General features: G+C 39.4%; 1 protein-coding gene across 3 annotated transcripts in view; it reads left to right on the top strand.

Moving 5' to 3' along the window:
- LOC146513859 (metal transporter CNNM4-like) overlaps window positions 1–16,917 on the top strand; it is a 37,530-nt gene extending 20,613 nt beyond the window's left edge. The window contains exons 6-8 of one of the 3 annotated variants that reach the window (XM_085167582.1): window positions 1,221–1,310; window positions 2,994–3,169; window positions 12,649–16,917. In XM_085167582.1, coding sequence (XP_085023708.1) covers window positions 1,221–1,310; window positions 2,994–3,169; window positions 12,649–13,194 — 812 coding nt within the window. In that variant the 3' untranslated portion in view covers window positions 13,195–16,917. Of the gene's footprint in view, window positions 1–1,220; window positions 1,311–2,993; window positions 3,170–4,040; window positions 4,091–12,648 lie in introns of those variants that run through there. The other 2 variants (XM_085167584.1, XM_085167583.1) reach the window with 2 other exon arrangements.
- The last annotated feature ends 4,670 nt before the right edge of the window (window positions 16,918–21,587 follow it).

The following is a 21,587-nucleotide window of genomic DNA, read 5'->3' on the forward strand; positions in this document are numbered from 1 at the left end:
CTTAAGTTTTGTAAGGGGCAGCCAATCAAAAGAAAGTTGGCTGAAAGCTTGAAAAGCTTGTGTCAAATAAAGGATGAACTGATGGGCTCCATCAAGACAAATTTATCTTAGACTTATTTTGAATTGTGAATCATGCAAAGCTACTCTTGTGCAATCCAAGAAAAATAATGTTTTAAAAAATGTTTGTCAGTGCAGTCATGTTTTTTGAAAGGCTTTTTTTTTAATTTAATGAATTTCTGTTCAGACTGTCCTTGACTGTCTATAGCAGGTTACACTGTGAAGATGTCATCTTTGTGCCACTGGTCACAAAATTCCAGACATTAAAGATTGAATCAGGTCAAAAATATCTAACACTGTCAGTGACTTTTGTCATGGTAATAAGATATCAAACACTTAAAGGGAGCTGTGATATAGCTACTGTCTCTTCTTCTCTTGTTTCTCTCCCTGTTGGCCTGTTTCTGTTGCTCTGTCTCCACTTGATAAACCGCTGCTTTATGTGCACGTTATCCACCTCAGTGTGTGGAATGTAAATGTCAAACACTTGACCATTTCTAATCCTGAAAACAGAGTAACTTTTGTTCCAGTGATGCATTCAGATATCATGTAATCTAGACAGAGAGAGAATTATAAACTTGAATATTCCATTTATGTAGAAATTGTGGTGGTGTTGTTTTTCTGTAGGACATTGTCTAATGCTTTGTCTGTTGTTGGTTGAATTTAACAATTCTCCCTTTTTAAGGGCTTTGAGTGACGCATGTGAGAACTCGGATGTTGTGGTGCGTTGCTGAATAAGTTGGAAGTTGAAAAATTCTGAGTCTGAATTTTTAATTAGTAATCCAAGATGGCAGCACTGAACATAAACAGTAGTCAAACTGTAAACTATTAACTGTCCATTTTCCCCAGTTGGGCACAAACCAACAAAATGAGCATCATGTTACATTTAATAGGACTTTAAACTAGCAATTGAGAGAATAAAGCCATTTAGAAAGTGTTCAATTATAGGTCAAGGGAGCAGGAAGACTATTTTACTGATGAAGAAGACATTCAGAGAATCTGCTACGTTATCCTCAGAGTTCAATGGAACAAACCTCCAGGCTCTATGGTAATAAAAAATGAGTACGTAGAGTGATCCAGTCTAACTAAATCAGGAGAAAAATCATAAATAAATAAATAAATAAACCTACTCATGTCTCTCTCTGCCCCCTTTCTTTCTCTCTCAGCTGTCACCCCTCCTCTTTCCCCTTCAGTGGCCTCCCCCCCTCCACGACGCCTCTCTCTTAAGAGATTTTCTCTGTTCTCTCGTTTCCCAGGTAAATACTTGCATGGACCTGCGGAGGCAGAGCCCCGGGGGCCTGTATTTAATCAGATTTTCTCACCATCACCCCGCCCCCTTTCTTTTCTTGCATCATGTTCAGAGTCCTGATCCAACAAGTCAACGTTTTAGAACACATGTTTTGTAGGAAGTAAAGGTGTTTTGTTTTTTTTTTTGTTTTTTTTGTTTTCATGCTGTCCCTTTTTTCTGGGTTTTTACTATTTCTACCAACAATGATTATATTTCTAAAAGGGTTGTAAGGTGTAAGGTTTTTACACTGCTCAACCAAACTCATGCTTTCAAATATTTCAAACTTCTCCAAAGTTTGTGTCTTAAAACAAGAGCTGGAAGTAAGAAAATCCCAAAAAGGAGTTGGTTAGAAAATTTTAAATCATAAATGAACTTTGGAAAGATTCAAAGGTTCCAAAAAGCATGGTAAATTAAACATTTTTGACCTCTGATTTTTTTTTATTTAGCAGAAGAAGTTAAATGAAAACTGTTTGCTTTCAGCTTTGAAAACTCACAATAGGTATTTGTGATCATTTTCAGACATCTTATAAAGTAAGCTGATTAATATAATGTCCTAAAATGTTGACAAACAGCAGCTTATCATGTCTTCTAATTGCTTGTGTTGTGTGATATACAGTTTACATTATATCCCACTAAAACGAGATGAGTTTCATTTCTATAACACGAGCGAGGATATTAAAAAAAAAAACAGGAACACTGCAAAATGCGACTGAAAACTATGATCAGCTTGTAAATGGACCTTTAGTTAATATTTGGTTTTATTGTCCATATTCATTGATAGATAATTGATTATTCTATAGTAAAATCAGTAGCTGGGTGCTGCTGTATATTTTAAACTTGCTGAAGCGCTCACTGCTGATGCTGCATGTGGTCTGTTTGTGTCTTCTTCTGAAGGCAGGTGTGACAGTTAAATGAGCAACTTGTTGGATGGGATTCTTGACGCTGTGACCTCTAATTTCTAACCCTGTCAAAACTAACACCTCCTACTAACCACTGATCTACGTTCAGATGGTTTTCCATCACTCTTGTGATATTTATCAACAGCTACGTATCTGACTGCAGAACTCTGGTTAACAAAATAGTTTTGACACTTTGAAGAATGTGCTTATTTGTCTTTCTGAGGGCTGAATGAAATGGGCAAATCTCCTGTGATTTCGCCCATTTCCTCTACAACAGAAATGGGAATAGTATGTATTGTAATGGGAAAGCTTAAGAGCTTTGAACTGGACATCATTAATTTAATGGAAAAGCTCACCTCTCATCCCAGAGACTTTAGTTCTTCTTAACTGAAGAAGCTTCTCAAGCTAATCACACATGCAGTTTTTGCTAAATCCCACTGCAGGTGGTATCTGCTCTTTGCATCATCACACAGCATGTTTGGTGCATTCTTTGCGTGACAAACAGTCTCCTCACATTCATGCAGTCATAGCACAAGTATGACATTTATATGTTTTGTGTGTGTTTGTGTGATCTGTTGCAGTGTGTACTCATTACACCAGCCCTCACCACTTCATTCACCCAGCTGCCTTCACTTTTTCCTTGCTCACAATTATTTTTGTTTCCATTTTTCATTCATGTCAGCTTTGTTAATTTTTTTTTTTTAGAGACCCCTTGTCGTTTTTTGCTCACTGTTTTATCTGTTAATCCTTAGAGTTCCGTTCTCCATCACATGGGGGCAACCTCAACCGCTCGGCATCTCTGAGCTGCACCGAACGGGCTCCAGAGAGTGGCTCCGTCTGTGGAAGCAACACTCAGATCCCAGGCACGCCCTTCCAGTACATACCAGATTTCTGTGTTCGAGCGCTTTCAGATCTTCAGTTTGTCAAGGTAACTCCCTGTTTGACTGACAAACATTTTTATAAAAGGTGATTTTTAACTTACTATACTTCTGTATAACACAGACACCCATAGAAAATGAATTATTTATAATGGTTCTATTTCAAGTATAAGAAAAAAATATTTCAACTAAATAAATGACATAAAAAAATTGCTTCCCACAATGCAAAATGTAAACATTTCTTCTAAAAGCTACATATTGAACAGTATTTAAATAACACTGAGCAGATGGAAGAAATAAGATTTTGTGGCATATAAATCAGGCAAGTACAAATAAATGCTTGAAGTAGATGAAATCTTTCAAAATATCAAATTGTGAACCACACAATTTGTCGACACTCTCTCTCTGACATAACTATGTCCTTTTTGTGGATCAGTGAGTCAATGTCTCCCTTACTGGCGAATGGTTTGACATCGCTAGTGTTCACTCCACTCCTGAATCTATATATTCGTGTCCACTTTTCATGAAGAGGTGAATTAGGGGGTTACATTCACACAAAATGGCATAAGACTGGAATAAAATTTATCCATTAACTGGAAGACTCTATTAAAGAGACCGTGAGTTTACGCACCAAAACACAGCAAAGAACTCAACAACCTCTAAAAGCAACTGGCTCCATTTTATACTATACCTGATTCCGGTGAGCATCTGGAATAGCCCAAGTCTAGAGTTAGCAAACCAAATGAAAACATAAACATCCACATGAGCCGTCATCAAACCACAATACAACACATGAAAGACACATTTCTATTTTTACCAAGTCCTATAAATAAATAAATAACATATAGACTTCAACCACTTCTTTATAAATTAAAACACCTTAACCACACTCCCCTAACCTGGGATATTGGTTTGCTCCAGGAGCTCATAAGCAGGTGATTGAGCTGCTTCTACTCTTTTGCTCCACATCCTGCAAAAGAAACAACCAGGAAAGGTGAGTACTGTTAACACACTTATCTTAATATTTATATAAAGAATTTAGGTTACAGACAAATGATAATGATAAAATGTGAACAGCTCTAACTAAGGTTCTTTTTCCTGACACAGGTCGGATGGCCAGTCCCCCTGTCTCTTCACCTTCCACAAGCGATTCACTTAAATACTAGAAAATGAACCTAATAAAGAATCAGTAACCACAAATGTGTTTTCTTTCTTTTATGTAGTTTTTAAATAAGTAGTTTTTAAATACAAATCACTAAAATAAATAAAAATACAGGTAAGGGCTTCCAGCACTGTCACTGTCCACAGTGAATTTCATTAGCTTTTGTGTATTTCTGTGTAGGTTCTCAGTTATCCAACTCATACTAGTTTAAGGAGATTAGTAAGAATGTGACTAGACTTTAGTCTTTAAGTTTTGTGAAACTTGCAAAAGCCCTGCTACTTTTTCCCTAAGCTCCTTAGAAAAGCTTACTTGTAGTCAGTCCAGGCAGTGCTGAGGTTGATATGTCTTGGGGTCCTGATCTACTGCTCTGTCAACCAGGAGCTGGTGCTTTGGTGTTGTCTGCCATGCCCTTTTAACTGTGCTGTGTGTTGACTTTTGCCCAGTCAGCTTGGTTGCTATGATAGGAGCTTCCATGTTGTGGAGAGGTAGGTAATTTGCATGTGTCATACCTTTGTGGGAAACCTTAATGATCCGGATAATTCTTCTTGTTCTAGGAAGTTGTTGTGCTCTTAGGTTATTCAGCTACTTTCTCTTAATTATTCTTACAGGATTGGTCAGTCTCAGCTCTGGGTGAATCAGTATTGTTCCCTTTCAGCTGAGAGTACACTTTGGATGGCTCTTTGGAGAACATGCTAGTTATTTTCTTGGCTCTTGATTTTCTGGGTATCTCTTCAACATAGTCACTATGGACACTTGTTTGGCCTCTGTTATGAACACATTATGGTGCCTGGTATTCATCCTGTTGTTCTGTAGCCTGTCTGTCATGATGGCATTTTGCACCCTCTGTTAGCTGACTAACATTCTTTTGGGCTAACAAGTTGAAATGAATGCAGGTAGAATATCACCCTTAGGATGTTACATGAATAGGAAATTGTATATTTGGTAGTATTTCTGATATAGCACAATATTTTAATAAGGAAAAAAAACTCAGTTATGTATGTAGCTACATTACGTTGAGCTGTAAATAAGGTAGATCTCTAGTGGAAACAGTTACATATCTGTTCTATGGGAAGCAGGGAAAGCTGTGATGAGAGGTAAAATAATTTCTTTCTCATCACATAAAAAGAAAGAAGAAAACAAAAATATTCAGGAATTAGAAAAAAACATTAAATCACTAGAAGAAGCCTACGCGTCCCACCAAGATCAGGAAACATTGAACAAAATACGCAAAACAAAACTAGAATTAAATGAGATAATTGATAAAAAAAAAAAAAAAAATTCTTAGTACAAAGACTACGCTTACAAAATTATGAACATGGTAATAAATCTGGTCAATTTCTAGCAAACCAGCTAAAAATAAATAAAGAAAAAACAACTATATGTGCTGTTCAAGATTCATCTGGGAACAAAGTAACAAATGAACAACATTTTCAGGGATTTCTATAAAAGATTGTATTCACCACAAATAAACCCATCTAAAAAGGAAATTGATCAGTTTTTAGACAACATAACTCTTCCAAAATTATTACACTCAAGCACTGGATTCGCCACTGACATCAGGTGAACTCCAGGAAGCCCTGATAAGTATGCCCAATAATAAGGCTCCAGGTCCAGACGGCTTTCCTGCAGAATTCTACAAAGAATTCTGGACGATTCTAGCACCAGTTTTTTACAGAACGTTGTTGGAAATCAAAGGGCAAACTTCCATCAAATATGAATTCTGCAAACATTAATCTCCTGTATATCCCTCAAGCTATCGTCCAATATCCCTTATAAATGTAGACCTTAAAATAATCTGCAAAGCTTTCTCAAAGAGACTAGAGAAAATAACCCCCCTCTTAATTCATCCTGACCAAACTGGTTTCATAAAAGGTAGGCACTCATCAACAAATACACGTAGATTACTTAATTTGATAGACTACTCATACAGTAAAAACCTTGGAACATAAAATCAGCCTTTATGCGGATGATGTGTTACTTTTTCTCCAAAACTCACAGACCAATATCTCTGGGGTGATTGAATTGCTAAACTCTTTTGCAAGAATATCAGATTACTCAATTAACTAGTCAAAATCTACAGTCCTTCCGATTAATTGCTCCTTCCATAATTTTTCGTCTACACCACTGCAATCGGGAAATATAAAATATTTAGGTATTAATGTTTCTCCCACGCTTGCAGATCTAACTAAATTAAACCATATCCCACTTTTAAAGAAGGTAGAAGGCGATCTGGCTAGATGGAAATGTTTACCCATATCACTCATGGGAAGGGTTGCCGCTATAAAAATGATGGTCTTGCCGAAAAGAAATTATTTATTCTCAATGATCCCAACTAAACCTCCACAAGATTGGTTCAGATCTCTAGATTCATACATGTCCAAATTCCTTTGGAAAAATAAACCCCCACGTATAAGCTTAAAAACACTACAAAAGACCAAGGATAAAGGAGGATTAGAACTACCTAACTTTCAGCACTATTTCTTAGCCAACAGGCTTCAGTTTATTTCAAGATGGCTAAAACATACCTTCTTAGATGAACCTTGGCTAGATGTAGAACAAGCACTTTGCAATAATCTAGAGATTTCAGATCTACCATTTATCAGCTCAAACATCCAACGACATGAATGCTTCAAAAGCGTCAACATCAGTTCTTCTCTGACAGCATGGTGGGAGTTTCTAAAATTGACGGAGTCTTCATTAATCCCATGCAAACATACACCTATCTGGAACAACCCTGACATATTACATAACAATAATATGATAAACCTTTCAGATTGGAGTGGTAAAGGAATCAAATATTTAGAACATATATTAGAAGGAACAGAATTTATTTCATTTGACAGACTAGTTACACAATATGGGATCAACAAGAATTTTTTTTTTAGAATATCAACAAATTAAATCCATAGTAAAAAAGAAATTTAAACTGGGTCAAGTTGAACGACAAACACCACCAAGTGTGGTTCAATTTCTTGCTCTTAAAACCCCCAAATTACTTTCCAAAATATACAGAATGCTTTCTAAAACAGATGAATCAATATCACTTCCTACTGCAAAATGGGAAGCGGATTTATCAGTTAACTTAGACCAAAACTTCTGGTCTCAGATTTGCTTAAAAACCTTTCATCTAATTAGAAATCCCAGTCTTCAATTAATTCAATACAAAATATGCACTATACAGGTCATCGGATGTTCATGATGGGCTTTACGTCTACCAACAACTGCTCACACTGCCAAACAAATTCACCGGACAATTATATCCACGCTCTTTGGTTCTGTCCACCAGTTCAGAAGTTTTGGCGCGAGATATGTGAAGACTTATAAAAGTGTCTGAAATGTAACATTCCAACTTCCCATTTAGTGTGTTTGTTGGGCAGCTTAGATAATGTCACTACAGAAAAGAATATAGCCCATATGGTTTTCACTGCCCTATGCATAGCCAAGAAAACAGTCCTCATGAACTGGAAAAATAAAAATAATCTTAATTCTAACCAATACATAAATTATCTATTAGATTACATTAGTCTTGATACAGCCTCTGCCACCACATCAGATCAATTGCTCTGGGCTCCTTTGATCAGCTCCATCACCTAGTGGGGGTGGGGGGGTCATAGTTTAGTCCCACCTTCGCTGTTGTGATTGGTGTGGGGGTAGGGACAGGCTTAGGGCGTCGGGGGATTCCCCAGGAGCATCTTCTTTGGAGGGCTCAACCCGGGGTAGCGGTCATGGCCTATTAAGGGCTCTGTTGGCTCTTAGGTGACGGTTTCCTCGTGGCTGCGTGCAGCGGGGCTAGGGGAGGGTCTGTGCTGACGGACGTGGGTTACTGACCTGGTAGCCTGGCTGCCCCTGGGTGGGTCCGGGACGGGCGTGAGGTTCTGGGGGCGCTCCGTCTCTGGGCTGGGGCCCTGGCTGGGCCTCGGGGGCTTGGGTCCTGGTTGGTGTGTTGCCGGGGTTGTGGGCGGGTGGGTGTATGGGGGCCCAGTCCTGGCGCAGGGTGCCGCCGGTGCATCGAGCCACCTGGGAGGCTCTTCTACTGGTGGGGGAGGTTGTTACATCTTGCAGGAGATCTCCTCTCTTCAGGAACTCACTATGCAGGAGGGGGAGATACAGGAGAGGTGGAGGAAGATCTCAGCCTGGGTGTCTATTGTCTTGTGTAGTGTGGAAGATGAGTGGATGACAGGGTGGGTGCAATTTTCTCTGAGGTGGGGCCGGGTGGGCTGTCCCGGGCTCTGTGGGGCCGGGCGGCGCTGCTGTACTGGGCCCCGGTCCGGATGGGCCTGGGCCCCCTTTCCCTGGCGGGTTGCAGAGTATGAGGGTGCCTACTGGGGTCAGCGAGGGAGCTGGCCCCAGGGAGGGGTCACTTGCCCCTCCCTTCCTTCTCTCCCCATCTCCAGCTGCCTCCCTCTTCCCGCTCCACCACAATCACCCACACATGCAGGGCCTTGGGGTAAAGATGTGTCACCAGTGTGCAGGGGAGGCATCCCCCCCTGTCCCCTTCTGGCTGCCTGTGCCTCAATTTTATCTCACAACTTAGACATTCACATTACTCACACTCTCATAACACATACATATAGGATCTTGGGGGTGGGCATGCTACACGGAATCCAAAAGACCATCAGGGTGTACAACCTCACCCCTGGCGTCGTTGCCCACCTCTCAATTTTAAATACACGTAGACATTGAGGGCTAGCAGGAGGGGCTATGCGCTTACCTGCTGCTCTCTGGCAGGTACAGTGGGGCAAAAAAGTATTTAGTCAGCCACCGATTGTGCAAGTTCCCCCACTTAAAATGATGACAGAGGTCAGTAATTTGCACCAGAGGTACACTTCAACTGTGAGAGACAGAATGTGAAAAAAAAATCCATGAATTCACATGGTAGGATTTGTAAAGAATTTATTCGTAAATCAGGGTGGAAAATAAGTATTTGGTCACCTCAAACAAGGAAAATCCCTGGCTCTCACAGACCTGTAACGTCTTCTGTAAGAAGCTTTTCTGTCCCCCACTCGTTACCTGTATGAATGGCACCTGTTTGACCTCATCATCTGTATAAAAGACACCTGTCCACAGCCTCAACCAGTCAGACTCCAAACTCCGCCATGGCCAAGACCAAAGAGCTTTCGAAGGACACCAGGAAAAGAATTGTAGACCTGCACCAGACTGGGAAGAGTGAATCTACAATAGGCAAGCAGCTTGGTGTGAAAAAATCAACTGTGGGAGCAATCATCAGAAAATGGAAGACATACAAGACCACTGATAATTAGGGGTGGGTTTTTATAATCGATTTATCGATTAAAATCGATTCTGGCTTGGATAACGTAAAATCGATTCATTAAAATCCTGAATCGATTTTTTAATATAAATTTATTTTGCCCGAAATGCCAGAATCTCTGGTGAAATCTCACAAAATTTCAACAACCACCAAACAGCTAAGACAGTAAATGAGAGCAGGAACACGGATTCTGCACAAAGACTTAAACACACAGCTCAACCCGCGGATCAGAATCAGTGAGATGTCGCCTTTCTCACCTGACCGCACGGACACGGTCGGGGGTGAAAGCCGACAGCTCGCTGATTCTGATCTGTCGGCGGGTCCGCGCTTTGTGTTCACGCCCTTTATGAGCTGATTCTAAAGCTGTTAGTTTTATCTCCCTCCAAACAATATTGACCGAACCAGCAGCAAAAGAAGATCCAAACTACACTTCACATAAACATCGTCAGGTATTCACTCTTACTTTTACTGTTTTGCTTCAACCACGATGCACAGCTCTCTCTCTCACTCTCCCCCTCTCTCTCTCTCTCTGTACTGTTTTCTGCATTATTCCCTTGCTTGTTACGCACAAGTCTACCGTTGTTTACAGCACTGTCGGCTGATGGGGTTTTTTTTTCGTTTTATATACTTCCGAAAAGAAAACCTAATTTCTGCCATTCAATACTGAACAAATTTAAACTTTTTAGAATTATGCAAAATGCAAAACGCTCAGCCGTGTCTCTAATAAAACCGCTGTAACTTCAGAGGTAATGTTCACGTGTTGATTAATGGTTTTCTTTCGTTTTTGATGTACTGCAGAATATTTTTATAAAATCCCAGGCCAGGAAAATCGCCTTCATGTTTTTCTGTGCTTTATCCTCAGCTACTTTGACACAAAGGCATCTGCTGTGATGCTCACACCTTTGATAAAGTCAGTGTGTCAGCTTCCTTTTTATAGATACAAAAATATGTAACTGTACTGATCTGAATTATAATATTTCTGACTGTCAAAATTTACCAGATTCAAATCGCAGTGAATCGAATCGAATCGAATCGAATTAAATCGAATCGTGGATCGAATCGATTCGGAACCTTGTGAATCGGAATTGAATCGATTCTAGAAATCAGTGACGATACCCAGCCCTACTGATAATCTCCCTCGATCTGGGGCTCCACGCAAGATCTCATCCCGTGGGGTCAAAATGATCATGAGAACGGTGAGCAAAGATCCCAGAACCACACGGGGGGACCTGGTGAATGACCTGCAGAGAGCTGGGACCAAAGTAACAAAGGTCACCATCAGTAACACACTACAACGGCAGGGAATCAAATCCCGCAGTGCCAGACGTGTTCCGCTGCTGAAGCCAGTGCATGTCCAGGCCCGTCTGAAGTTTGCCAGAGAGCACATGGATGATACAGCAGAGGATTGGGAGAATGTCATGTGGTCAGATGAAACCAAAGTAGAACTTTTTGGTATAAACTCAACTCGTCATGTTTGGAGGAAGAAGAATACTGAGTTGCATCCCAAGAACACCATACCTACTGTGAAGCATGGGGGTGGAAACATCATGCTATGGGGCTGTTTTTCTGCCAAGGGGACAGGACGACTGATCCGTGTTAAGGACAGAATGAATGGGGCCAAGTATCGTGAGATTTTGAGCCAAAACCTCCTTCCATCAGTGAGAACTTTGAAGATGAAACGAGGCTGGGTCTTCCAACATGACAATGATCCAAAACACACCGCCCGGGCAACAAAGGAGTGGCTCCGTAAGAAGCATTTGAAAGTCCTGGAGTGGCCTAGCCAGTCTCCAGACCTCAACCCCATAGAAAATCTGTGGCGGGAGTTGAGAGTCCGTGTTGCTCGGCGACAGCCCCAAAACATCACTGCTCTTGAGAAAATCTGCATGGAGGAATGGGCCAAAATACCAGCTACTGTGTGTGCAAACCTGGTAAAGACCTATAGTAAACGTTTGACCTCTGTTATTGCCAACAAAGGTTATGTTACAAAGTATTGAGTTGTATTTTTGTTATTGACCAAATACTTATTTTCCACCCTGATTTACGAATAAATTCTTTACAAATCCTACCATGTGAATTCATGGATTTTTTTTTCACATTCTGTCTCTCACAGTTGAAGTGTACCTCTGGTGCAAATTACTGACCTCTGTCATCATTTTAAGTGGGGGAACTTGCACAATCGGTGGCTGACTAAATACTTTTTTGCCCCACTGTAACTCCATGCCCTCCTCGGTTTTAAAGGTACCTTAGAACACACATGCATCAACACTACATATGAGCGGGTGGAGGGAGGTTTGGGGTCTTCCTTGGTCTCTTGTGTTCTGGGGGCCTCTGGATGTCTGGAGTTTTGATCTCCTCCATACCTGCTTGATGCCCTGGTGGACGGGGCTGTGGCTCCCCACACCCTCTAGCAGATCATTACATGAAGGAACCTTTTAAAACAAGCGCGTTCATGCTCACAGGTGTACACACGGGTGCTCACACACACAAACTACACCCTTATTGGCTCCTACCTCAAAGCCCACTGTGCGCTGTCGATCTTACGTGCTGCACAATAATGTTTAATATTTAGTATTTACAGTTATATTCCCATATATCATCGTGATGTTGTTTATTCTATTGCTCTCGTTTTCTTCTGCTTGTTTTCTTTTTTCATTCTCAACAGGTGAAATTAAAAAAGTATCTACTGTTATCTATTATTAGCTAATTTATTGTGATGGTGTTGTTTTTATTATGTTGCTCTTTAGTGATCGTGGTGATCCAGGTGTTTTGTTTGTTTTTCTTTTTTTTCTTCTTCCCTTTCTCACCATCTCTTCTCCTCTCTATTTTTCTTTCTCTCCCTCTCTTTCTTTCATTCTTTCTCCCTGTCCTGTCCCCCAGTCATCTGTCCGTCCTTAAAAAACGAAAATAAAATAAATACATAATTATAATAAAGGTCAATCAAATGGACCAATATGGCAAGGCCATGATGATCCACTTGGTAAAGTAAATCCACTTGGCATCTTTCTTGGCTTTCAGACAACAATTCTGATAGCTAAAGATCCAAACGGGACAGGCAAAAAAAAAAAAAAATCTATTCACCCTTGTTTTGTCTTGCATAGATCACTCGTCCTCAGTACCAGAATGGCCTGCTGGCATCGAGGCTGGACAGCACACCACAGTCTCCAGAGGGCAGTCACACACGCCTAGACACGTCGGTTTCTTTGCCCCCTTTAACGCCACCAGGGCCACACACCCCACTGCCACTGGCCACACCTCCTGTGAAGCGCCCTGCATCCAATTCTCAGCCAACACCTCTGAGTGACCGTACCACACTGCCCCAAACCACCTCTTCTTCCTCCAGCAGAAGGCCAAGCCATTCTTTGCCCCAGGCCACTCCATCTCCAAGCAACCACGCCCCTATCTCCCAAACTCCTCCTTCCTCCATGAGCACCGTCCTGTGTGCCCAAAACCCCAATCTAACTCTGAGCTCCACCCTTTCCTCCAAGTCTCCGCTATCTCCGCCCTCTGTCAGCCCAGAGAACGGGCCAGGAGAGACTACTTCTCTGCTCAGTGACCAGCAGAACTGCATGGGCCCCCACCGGCCCAGCCATCCTCACCCACATGTTCACACAATCAGTCACGCACATACTGAAAGCACCATCTAACTCAAATCCCTCTGGGATTACCAAAACTACCTGTGCACTCACTATCTCACATTACATACCACACGGGCACTAATTCTGGTTCCTGTTTGCTTGCTGTCACCTGACCCTTCCTTTTGACAAGAAGCTGAGGAGCTCAACAGTCTGTGAGACCAACCAACTTCCTCCTCTGTACCTTCCTGCATGTTTCCCTACCAACACTGAAAAAAGACCAAGGTGAGAATACAAAGAGAGAAAAAGGAACCCTAATGAATATTGTATTCTTTACATGTTAAAATAGTATAACAGAGGAAAAAAGAGCAAACAAAGCAAGACAGAAGGAAAACAAAGCAATAATAATTATAAATAAATTACATGTTCATAAAGGAGTAGGAAGAAGCATAAATTTATTTAATCCCACTCACTTTACAATATTTAGTAATTAATAGTCTACACTTTTTTCTGTTTATGCCCTGTCCATCAGAAATTCTTCATTACAATTACTTTACATGTTAAATGTATTTTTTAAATTATACATCTATATATGTATAAGTATATATATTAGTATAGTATATATATATTTCTTTTAATTATATATATTTTTTATTTACACAGGGTTGCGTCTGTACATCTTTTGAAGATTACTTCCCTTAAGTTGTATCTGTTATGCATATAGTTGTGGGTTTTCCCTCTCTCCAGGTTTTTGACATTTTTGCTCTCACATTATTATAATAGGGTAAAAGGAATTGGGCCCAGGCAATAAATACAATTTTATTTTTGCTCATAATTTTGGATTCTAGCAGTTATGGAAGCAGAACAACAAAAATGAGCACTACATGTGTTTTGAAAGAAAATACTACAAAATCTCTTCAAATAGAACTAAAACTTTGGCTGTTAACGTCATCACATTAATAGAACAGACATCCCTACTTTAATCCTTATCCCTACTATGCAGTTTAACATAAGACGTTTTTGCTGTTGTTTTATTTCAGCTGCATGGACGTTTGAGTTTATCTTTATCAAGACTGACATTTCCAAAAGTACTAGAGTTAATAGTTGAGGTTTATTCCATTAGTGATCATTTATTCAGTTTCTTGTTAATGACAGCCTTCTTGACTTGTTTTTTGAAACTGAGGCTGATTCTAAGAAGTCATTGTTGTGACAGATGAACACTTTTATTTTTCTTATTTCAAAAGAACCAGATTCACTGTATTGAACCGTTTCTTCAGTATAAGTTGACACATACTGAAAAACTGGTGGTGATGCATGTTGTAACCTGTTTTAAACCAAATAGACACATTCTATTATTATTATTATGTCTGATCTTTTGGGGAAAAAAGGCTGGACTTTTCCTTATTTCAGGAAGCCAATGGTTTTGAAAAAGTCTTTATGTCAGGTAAATCAATCAGCACAATGGCGAAAATTACTTATGTATTTATTTTATAAAACAAAAAAAAAAAAACCCCCCGTGGCTTCCTGAAAAAAAGCTCAAAAATTGTAGCTTCAAATTTGTTAATTGGTAATAAAAATCACGAATTAAGGTGTAATTAAGGTGCTAAAACACTGGTACAGTCCTTTAATGCAGTGTCACTAGATCTGTGAAGGTGGGTGTCGGTTTGTGCCTACCTCCTTTAAAATTTATTTAATTTCCAGGAGCAATATTAAAATATTTATTTTGAATAATATCAATCTATGAGTATTTGACATTTAATTTGTTATTTATTTGACTTTTATTTATTTTTTGCTTACTTTTACTTTTGACAAGTTAGAGGACAGGCAGGACAGATAATATTTATCTTGACTGTCTTCCACTTCCAGTACATATCCCTCGCTGTGAATATAGCGTCCATCCAAAAGAGGCTGAAAGAACTGGACATCAACTGTTTGCAACACTTTGTGTTCACTGATATGTCTGATCTCTTTGTTATAAATTCTCTACTAAAGCTAAGTTTGATGCTGCTTAAACCTCAACAACATTGAGATGAGGATTTAAATATTCCAGAGCAACCAAAGTCTGTGCTAGCTTCGAATGATCTTAAATAGGACTATAGTTAATTAGAAATATTGGTGCAATTTTTAGAATTAAACATTACATAAGTAGGTTAAAATCTGTTAGCTTTGCAAAAGACTGGAAACTGACTACCTCTAAACATCTCTGAAGCCTTTGGAATAAAACAAAAACAGACTAACTGGAATCTACAGTGTATTTTCCTTTAAAACTGTAGTATGTTTATTTGGTTGGTTAACATTGTTTAGTTTTTAGCACCTTTAGCATTTAGGTCTTATAAAAACACAAAAAGGCAGATTTCCATTGTGATTTTTTTGGTAATGTTTTCAAATGTAAGTCTATTTTCACCCGACTACACACTGCACTGTAATCAAGTACATTTGAGATGTAGTACAAAGTACAGTTGTACAGTCAGACACGGTGTAGATCAGTTGTAATCTCGAGGTGCTGAAACACAGTCTCAAACTAGTGCTGCCCCCACTTCGCTGCTCTAGAAAATTGTTGAGTTGCCAGTAAGCACAAGGTTAATAAGCGATGGGCAAAAGTCGGCTTATGACTTGATCTTAGAATGTAGCTTGTTTGAATTTAATGGACAACAAACTTCACGGTGATTCACACCAGTAGTTTTAACCTTTCCCTTAAAAATCCTCTCTGTCCTTGTTCAGTATTCTAGACCAGAGATACATTCATATCCTTGATACAATGTGAACTACATTTTAAAGTGTATTTGTAAATAGTACTGTTCAGCCCATGTTAAGAAGAATGATTATTTTCCGCTAGATGAGGAGAAGGGTGAGGGTTAAGTACAATGTTAAAGCTGCTAGCATGTAATCTATCTTTTTTCCCATCTGTCTAAAAGACAGTTGAACTGACTTTAACGATAACATAAGAGAGACTATTTTTTTGAAGATCTAGTGAAAGATATTTATTTGAAAAAATACCGACGTATAAGCTAGTTTTACAAAAATGCATATGAGTTACGTAGCATAAAACTCTACACAGATTCACTGTGAGTCAGTTGTTTTGGGATTGAATTAATGTTTTTATTCCTCAATCTTGCTTTGAAGTGGATTCCATTGTAGTTTAGACCATATTCTTAGGGCTGTAAGGGTACACAAAACTCACTGTTGGTCACAAGTGCAAACGAATACTTTGTTTAATTTATACTTAAAACTAATAAGTGTTTAACTCACACAATTTCCAAAACCAAGGAAGTCTTATCATGAAATGAACTTTGTATACCCTTACACCCATATTGTCATTATTTCAGTTTTGTACCTCAATGATGCATATTGCAAAACTGATTTTTTATGGGCTCAAAATGTGGTCATAAATATTTTGTACTTGTAAATCGGTTTTGTACTTGTAAATCAGGATTTGTATGTGTAAAAAAAAAATTGTGTGTGCGTAAAAAAGGTTTGTATGTGTAAAAAAAGATTTGTGCGTGCGTAAAAAAGATTTGTGTGTGGACTTAGCCAAAAAAAACCCTGCAAGTTACAAGTACGAATTTTGACCCTATTTTTCTTCCTTTCATCTGATTGGTCAATGTCATGTCAATCACAAATGTAACAATCCAATCAGAGAACAGATGGGTCAGAGGGGCACTTTTTTGAACTGCAGGTCCTTGAAGGGTAATACAGGTTGAAGCTGGAGGCAGTGTTGCCAACTTAGCGACCTTGTCGCTATATTTAGCGAGTTTTCAGACCCCCTAGCGACTTTTTTTCTAAAAAAAGTCGCTAGGCGCTTTCACGTCTTTTTTTAGCGACTTTTTTTCTAAAAAAAAGTCGCTAAAAAAAGACGTGAAAGCGCATATCGCTTTTACTCTCAACAAGCAGCGGGTGCTGTAACACAGTCAGTTCTTCTTTTACTCTTTTACTCTTATGCTGTTTTGTGGATCACAAGGTTTAAAACTACTTATAAACACACACACACAAAGTAACTCCACCAGAGTGCCTATTTCGGGTCACTTTTGCCAGTCCAAGCCCGGGTAAAGGAGCAGGGTTGGAATTGTGACATTAAAAAAAAACAATAATTGCTAAAAGAAATTTAATTTGTAGTTCTAAATAAACTCTAAATGCATTTAGGACGTTTTTTACTCACTTTATGTCTCTTCCACGATGTTATTTCTCTCTCCAACAACATAGGTTACAATTACATTAGCATGACCAATTATGCAAATTAGGTGATGACGTCATTTAGCGACTTCTAGGACAACCAATAGCGATTTTCCTTACTGAGGAGTTGGCAACACTGGCTGGAGGATCTCTATATAAATATCCGATAGCAGCTAGGTCCCCTAACTTTCAGTAGCTGTTGAAAGGATAAAGTTGTGGTATATCAGTGGTTAGAAATACCATTATTACTTTAGGATTAGTTTAACACAAAGTCAGGGCTGACCCGGGACCATTGCTGTGAGTCACAGTGCGCAGCATAAAAGTCCTTTCAGATCTGACGCAGGATGTGCTGCTAATGCTAACTGCTAACTAAAAGCAAAGGATCCAGAATTTGTTGCTGGCTGCTGAGCTCTGTGGGTTTTTGCAGCAGCTCTACCTGTACTAGATGCACCTGCTCCTCGTCTTTTCTATCTCTGACTTTATGTCCTCTACAAGAGTTTCTGTTTTTTTTTGCTAGTTCTTCAAATGTTCAATAAAAACATCTATGCTAATTCATAACGAAGAAAGCTTTGTGATGAAGACTGTCATTTCCAAAACACTGCCCGCCCCCACCCCGCGGTCCGCAGCGCTGTTGAAAAGGCTGTGGAAGTCCCTATATTAAACACGTAGACCTGTGACACAAAAATCACCAAACTCGGACGACCACAGACTGTTTTCCTTCGTGGTGATGAAGGAAAACGCTGGGTTGGCATGTAAAAGGGCATTTATTCCCTTCAAAGACCTGCAGTTCAAAAAAAGCCCCCTCCGACAGCCAAACCCATCTGTTCTCTGATTGGATTGTTACATTTGTGATTGACATGACATTGACCAATCAGATGAAAGGAAGAAAAATAGGGTCAAAATTCATACTTGTAACTTGCAGGGGTTTTTTTTGGCTAAGTCCACACACAAATCTTTTTTACGCACGCACAAATCTTTTTTACACATACAAATCTTTTTTACGCACACACAAATTTTTTTTACACATACAAATCTTTTTTACACACACACAAATTTTTTTTACACATACAAATCCTGATTTACAAGTACAAAACCGATTTACAAGTACAAAATATTTATGACCACATTTTGAGCCCATAATTTTTGAGCATAGAACAAAACTGTAGCCTTGCAGTATTCCATTATCAGCATACCAGACACTAGGGGAGGTCCGGGCAGCTAATTTTTGCCCAGGGGACAAATATAAGTAAAAACTAGCCATGGAAAATAGCTGCACTATGTGAAAATATAGAGTTTATTTAGCAGGATCTTTCTGACCAGGGCAAAAAAACCTGTCTGTTTAAAGCATATATATGTATAGTCAAACTAGCCTTATGTTCTGTTTCAAGAAAATGTCCATTTCTGGTTAATACATGTCATGTAGCAATTAGTTTTACTGGTTTCCAGTAAAGCCACTGGTTGGCTGTTTGACTACCAGTTTGTGTACTGGGAAATGTGAAAACTTACTAAGTAACGTTGTATTTATTGTAAACGTTCTATTTATAATTTGTTTGTTTTTATGTGCACAAGGTATCTGTCAAAATGGGCTTCCGGCTGTAACACGCAGCTTTTATTGGGTTACTTTGCCCAGAAACACTGTGTTCATTTCTTCTTATTGTTGCTTGTGTTATATTACTGTAAATATTCTGTACATGAAGAGGTGCTGGGACACATGGAAAAAAGAGCTTTACTTGTAATGGAAGATGAAACATGATTTTTCCCCTTGTTTTACTAGGAAGGCATTGCATAGCAATAAACAATGCACAAAGTTGGCCTCAATTAATAATTTACTTCTACTGTCTTCTATAGTATTCTTCATAAACGGCATGAAAACCAAAGCTAATTTTCTCTGCCAAAATCTTTCTTTTATTTTCTACTCTCCTCCTACACTTCCTTGTCACTTTTCCTCATCTGTTTTTTTTTCACCCTGTCTTATTTCTGTTCATCTCCTGCTGGATAAAGCTATTGAAATTCCTTTGGCTTCTGGCTTATCAAGAACACCTGCTGTGTTGGTTTTAACACTGCATTAGTGCTGGGATTAAACCCACACAAAGCTTAAACGTTTTATGAAGCACAGTGAGGTTTCCTGCATTGTGTATCACTTGAAATTGTTTGAGGTTTCATGCATTGAGGGTGAAATACATTTAGCAAATTCCAACTGCATGTTTGCTGTTTGATTAGTTTTTCTGAGTTGCAGAGCAAATGTAAGAAAAGTCAGTGACAAACTGACAAATACAAAACTCCAGGCCCTGAAGGCAAAAAAAGTCTGCTTTCCCTTTCCTTCTGTGCCCAGAATACCTGTTTAGCAGGTTTAAGTGTAACTATACATTTTTCTTTTATTGCAAGGGTTGAGCAGAGATGGAGCACTTCCAAATAAGGATTGTGTAATTAAAGCAATGTGTATATATTATTTTCTAACTACTGTAAGGCATAAAAAGCAAAACGAAATCTGAGGTTAATAAAGCTGAGATATATTTCTCTACAGAAAATATGTCTGACTCTGTGTCTGCAGGAAAATGAGCTTATTTCACATTAACTGTTGTGAGAATTGTTAGAAGACATCTGAGAAAGTCACGAGGCAAAGTCCAGTCCAAACAGTGGTTGCAGACATGAAGCAAAAGAAGATTATTTCCATCTTCCAGTGCCAAGGCCCCAGCACAGAACAGAACAGGCCTCGGTGACAACAGATATGATATTAAGTGTGAGGTAGTACAAAATAAGGATCTGAGGTGGGCTGCAAAGTGGATTGCAAATGTATAGCAACTGTGTGCACACTGAGGCTAAAGCAGCCTAAGTAGCACGTCCTATCTGAGATTTACTGGATGGGTGATTTATTAGTTGTGTAGAAGGTCATAACCGAAGTAATCAGCTATTACTCTCCCCAGCTGGCTCCCTCACACCACCACAGATGCAGGGTCTTGAGGTACAGGTGTGTCACTGAGGTGAAGGGGAGACATTCCTCCTCTGTCCCCTTCTGAGTGTGTTAGTGTGTGTACAGTGTTAATTTTTGTGTGTCTCCATGTTGGGCAAGTGTTGAGTATTTGTATATGTGTGCATAAGGGTGGGATTGCATGTTTGTGTCTGCGTATGCCTGTTTATCTATGTTTATGTGTCAGGTTGGGTCTTAGACTATCTCTCTGAGAACATTTCAGGACCCCCCATATGTGGGGACCTATCTCCCCCCACCACACTCCGGTGATTCCTTCTTGGGCTCTTGTGCTCTGGGGGGCCTCTAGATGTCTGGGGCCTGGATCTCCTCCAGGTCCTGGGGGCAGGGCTATGGCTCCCCACACCTCAGCTGTTTGTTTGCTGGCATTGAGAGCAGCTGATTAACATGGATTGCACCTGAGGTTGATTTTGTGGCCTACCTGAAATACTTCTTTGTTTGATTTACTGCACAAATATAAAAGAAAAGGAGAAAAGGGAGCACACATTGCAGGGCGGCTTTTATTCCTTTATGTTAAACAGCATGAGAAATTAGTGAAAAATCAGTGACTTGAAATAAATAAAATTATTAAAAGCTTTACTGAGACACAAAATCATGTCACCAGGGGCACTGCCTGAAAAATAGAAGATGCTAGAATATTATTTTAGATTATTAGACATTTGTACGGACTTATGTGGTAGGGGTCATCAAGTCTGAAGTCTCGCACTATGTTGAATTCAAAAAGTTCATTAATAATTATGAACCTATAAATGCTGCTGTTGACAAAGCTGATTAGAAATAGGGTTATCTGAAGTTCAGGGTCAGGACCACACGTCAAACATTCTCTACCCTATAAGTTACAGTTGTGTTTTCATGCCATAGGCATTCCAGGGATCTGCAAGAAGCCCCCCCCCCCCCCCCCCCCCCCCAATGTCTTAAAATGCTTTAACATGTGTGGTGTTGTGGTCCTTATTCATAATTTTCTGATTTCCTAATCACTGATAAGTCTGCTCATGGTAAGTAAAAAAAAACAGCAGTACAACCTAACAGGGATGTGTAATGTGAGAGTGTTCACATTCTCTATCACAAGATTAGACAGTTATCATGCCTGACTTTTGCCCTCATCAATCCTGTCTCTCTTTAGGGCTAGTTAATGGTGTAGTTATTAGTGGATAATACTGATACTGAAGTTGAGGCTGCTTTGTTCTTTGCTACATTTAGAGATGCATGAACATTCTCAGTGCAGTTGCTCAAGACAAAACTAGACCTACAGTCAGTGTTAAAATAAAATTGCTATAGTTTTTATTGTTTGAATGGATAATGTGCAGAC

The sequence above is a fragment of the Neolamprologus multifasciatus genome, chromosome 7 (genome assembly GCF_963576455.1).
Source record: "Neolamprologus multifasciatus chromosome 7, fNeoMul1.2, whole genome shotgun sequence".
NCBI classification, from domain to species: domain Eukaryota; kingdom Metazoa; phylum Chordata; class Actinopteri; order Cichliformes; family Cichlidae; genus Neolamprologus; species Neolamprologus multifasciatus.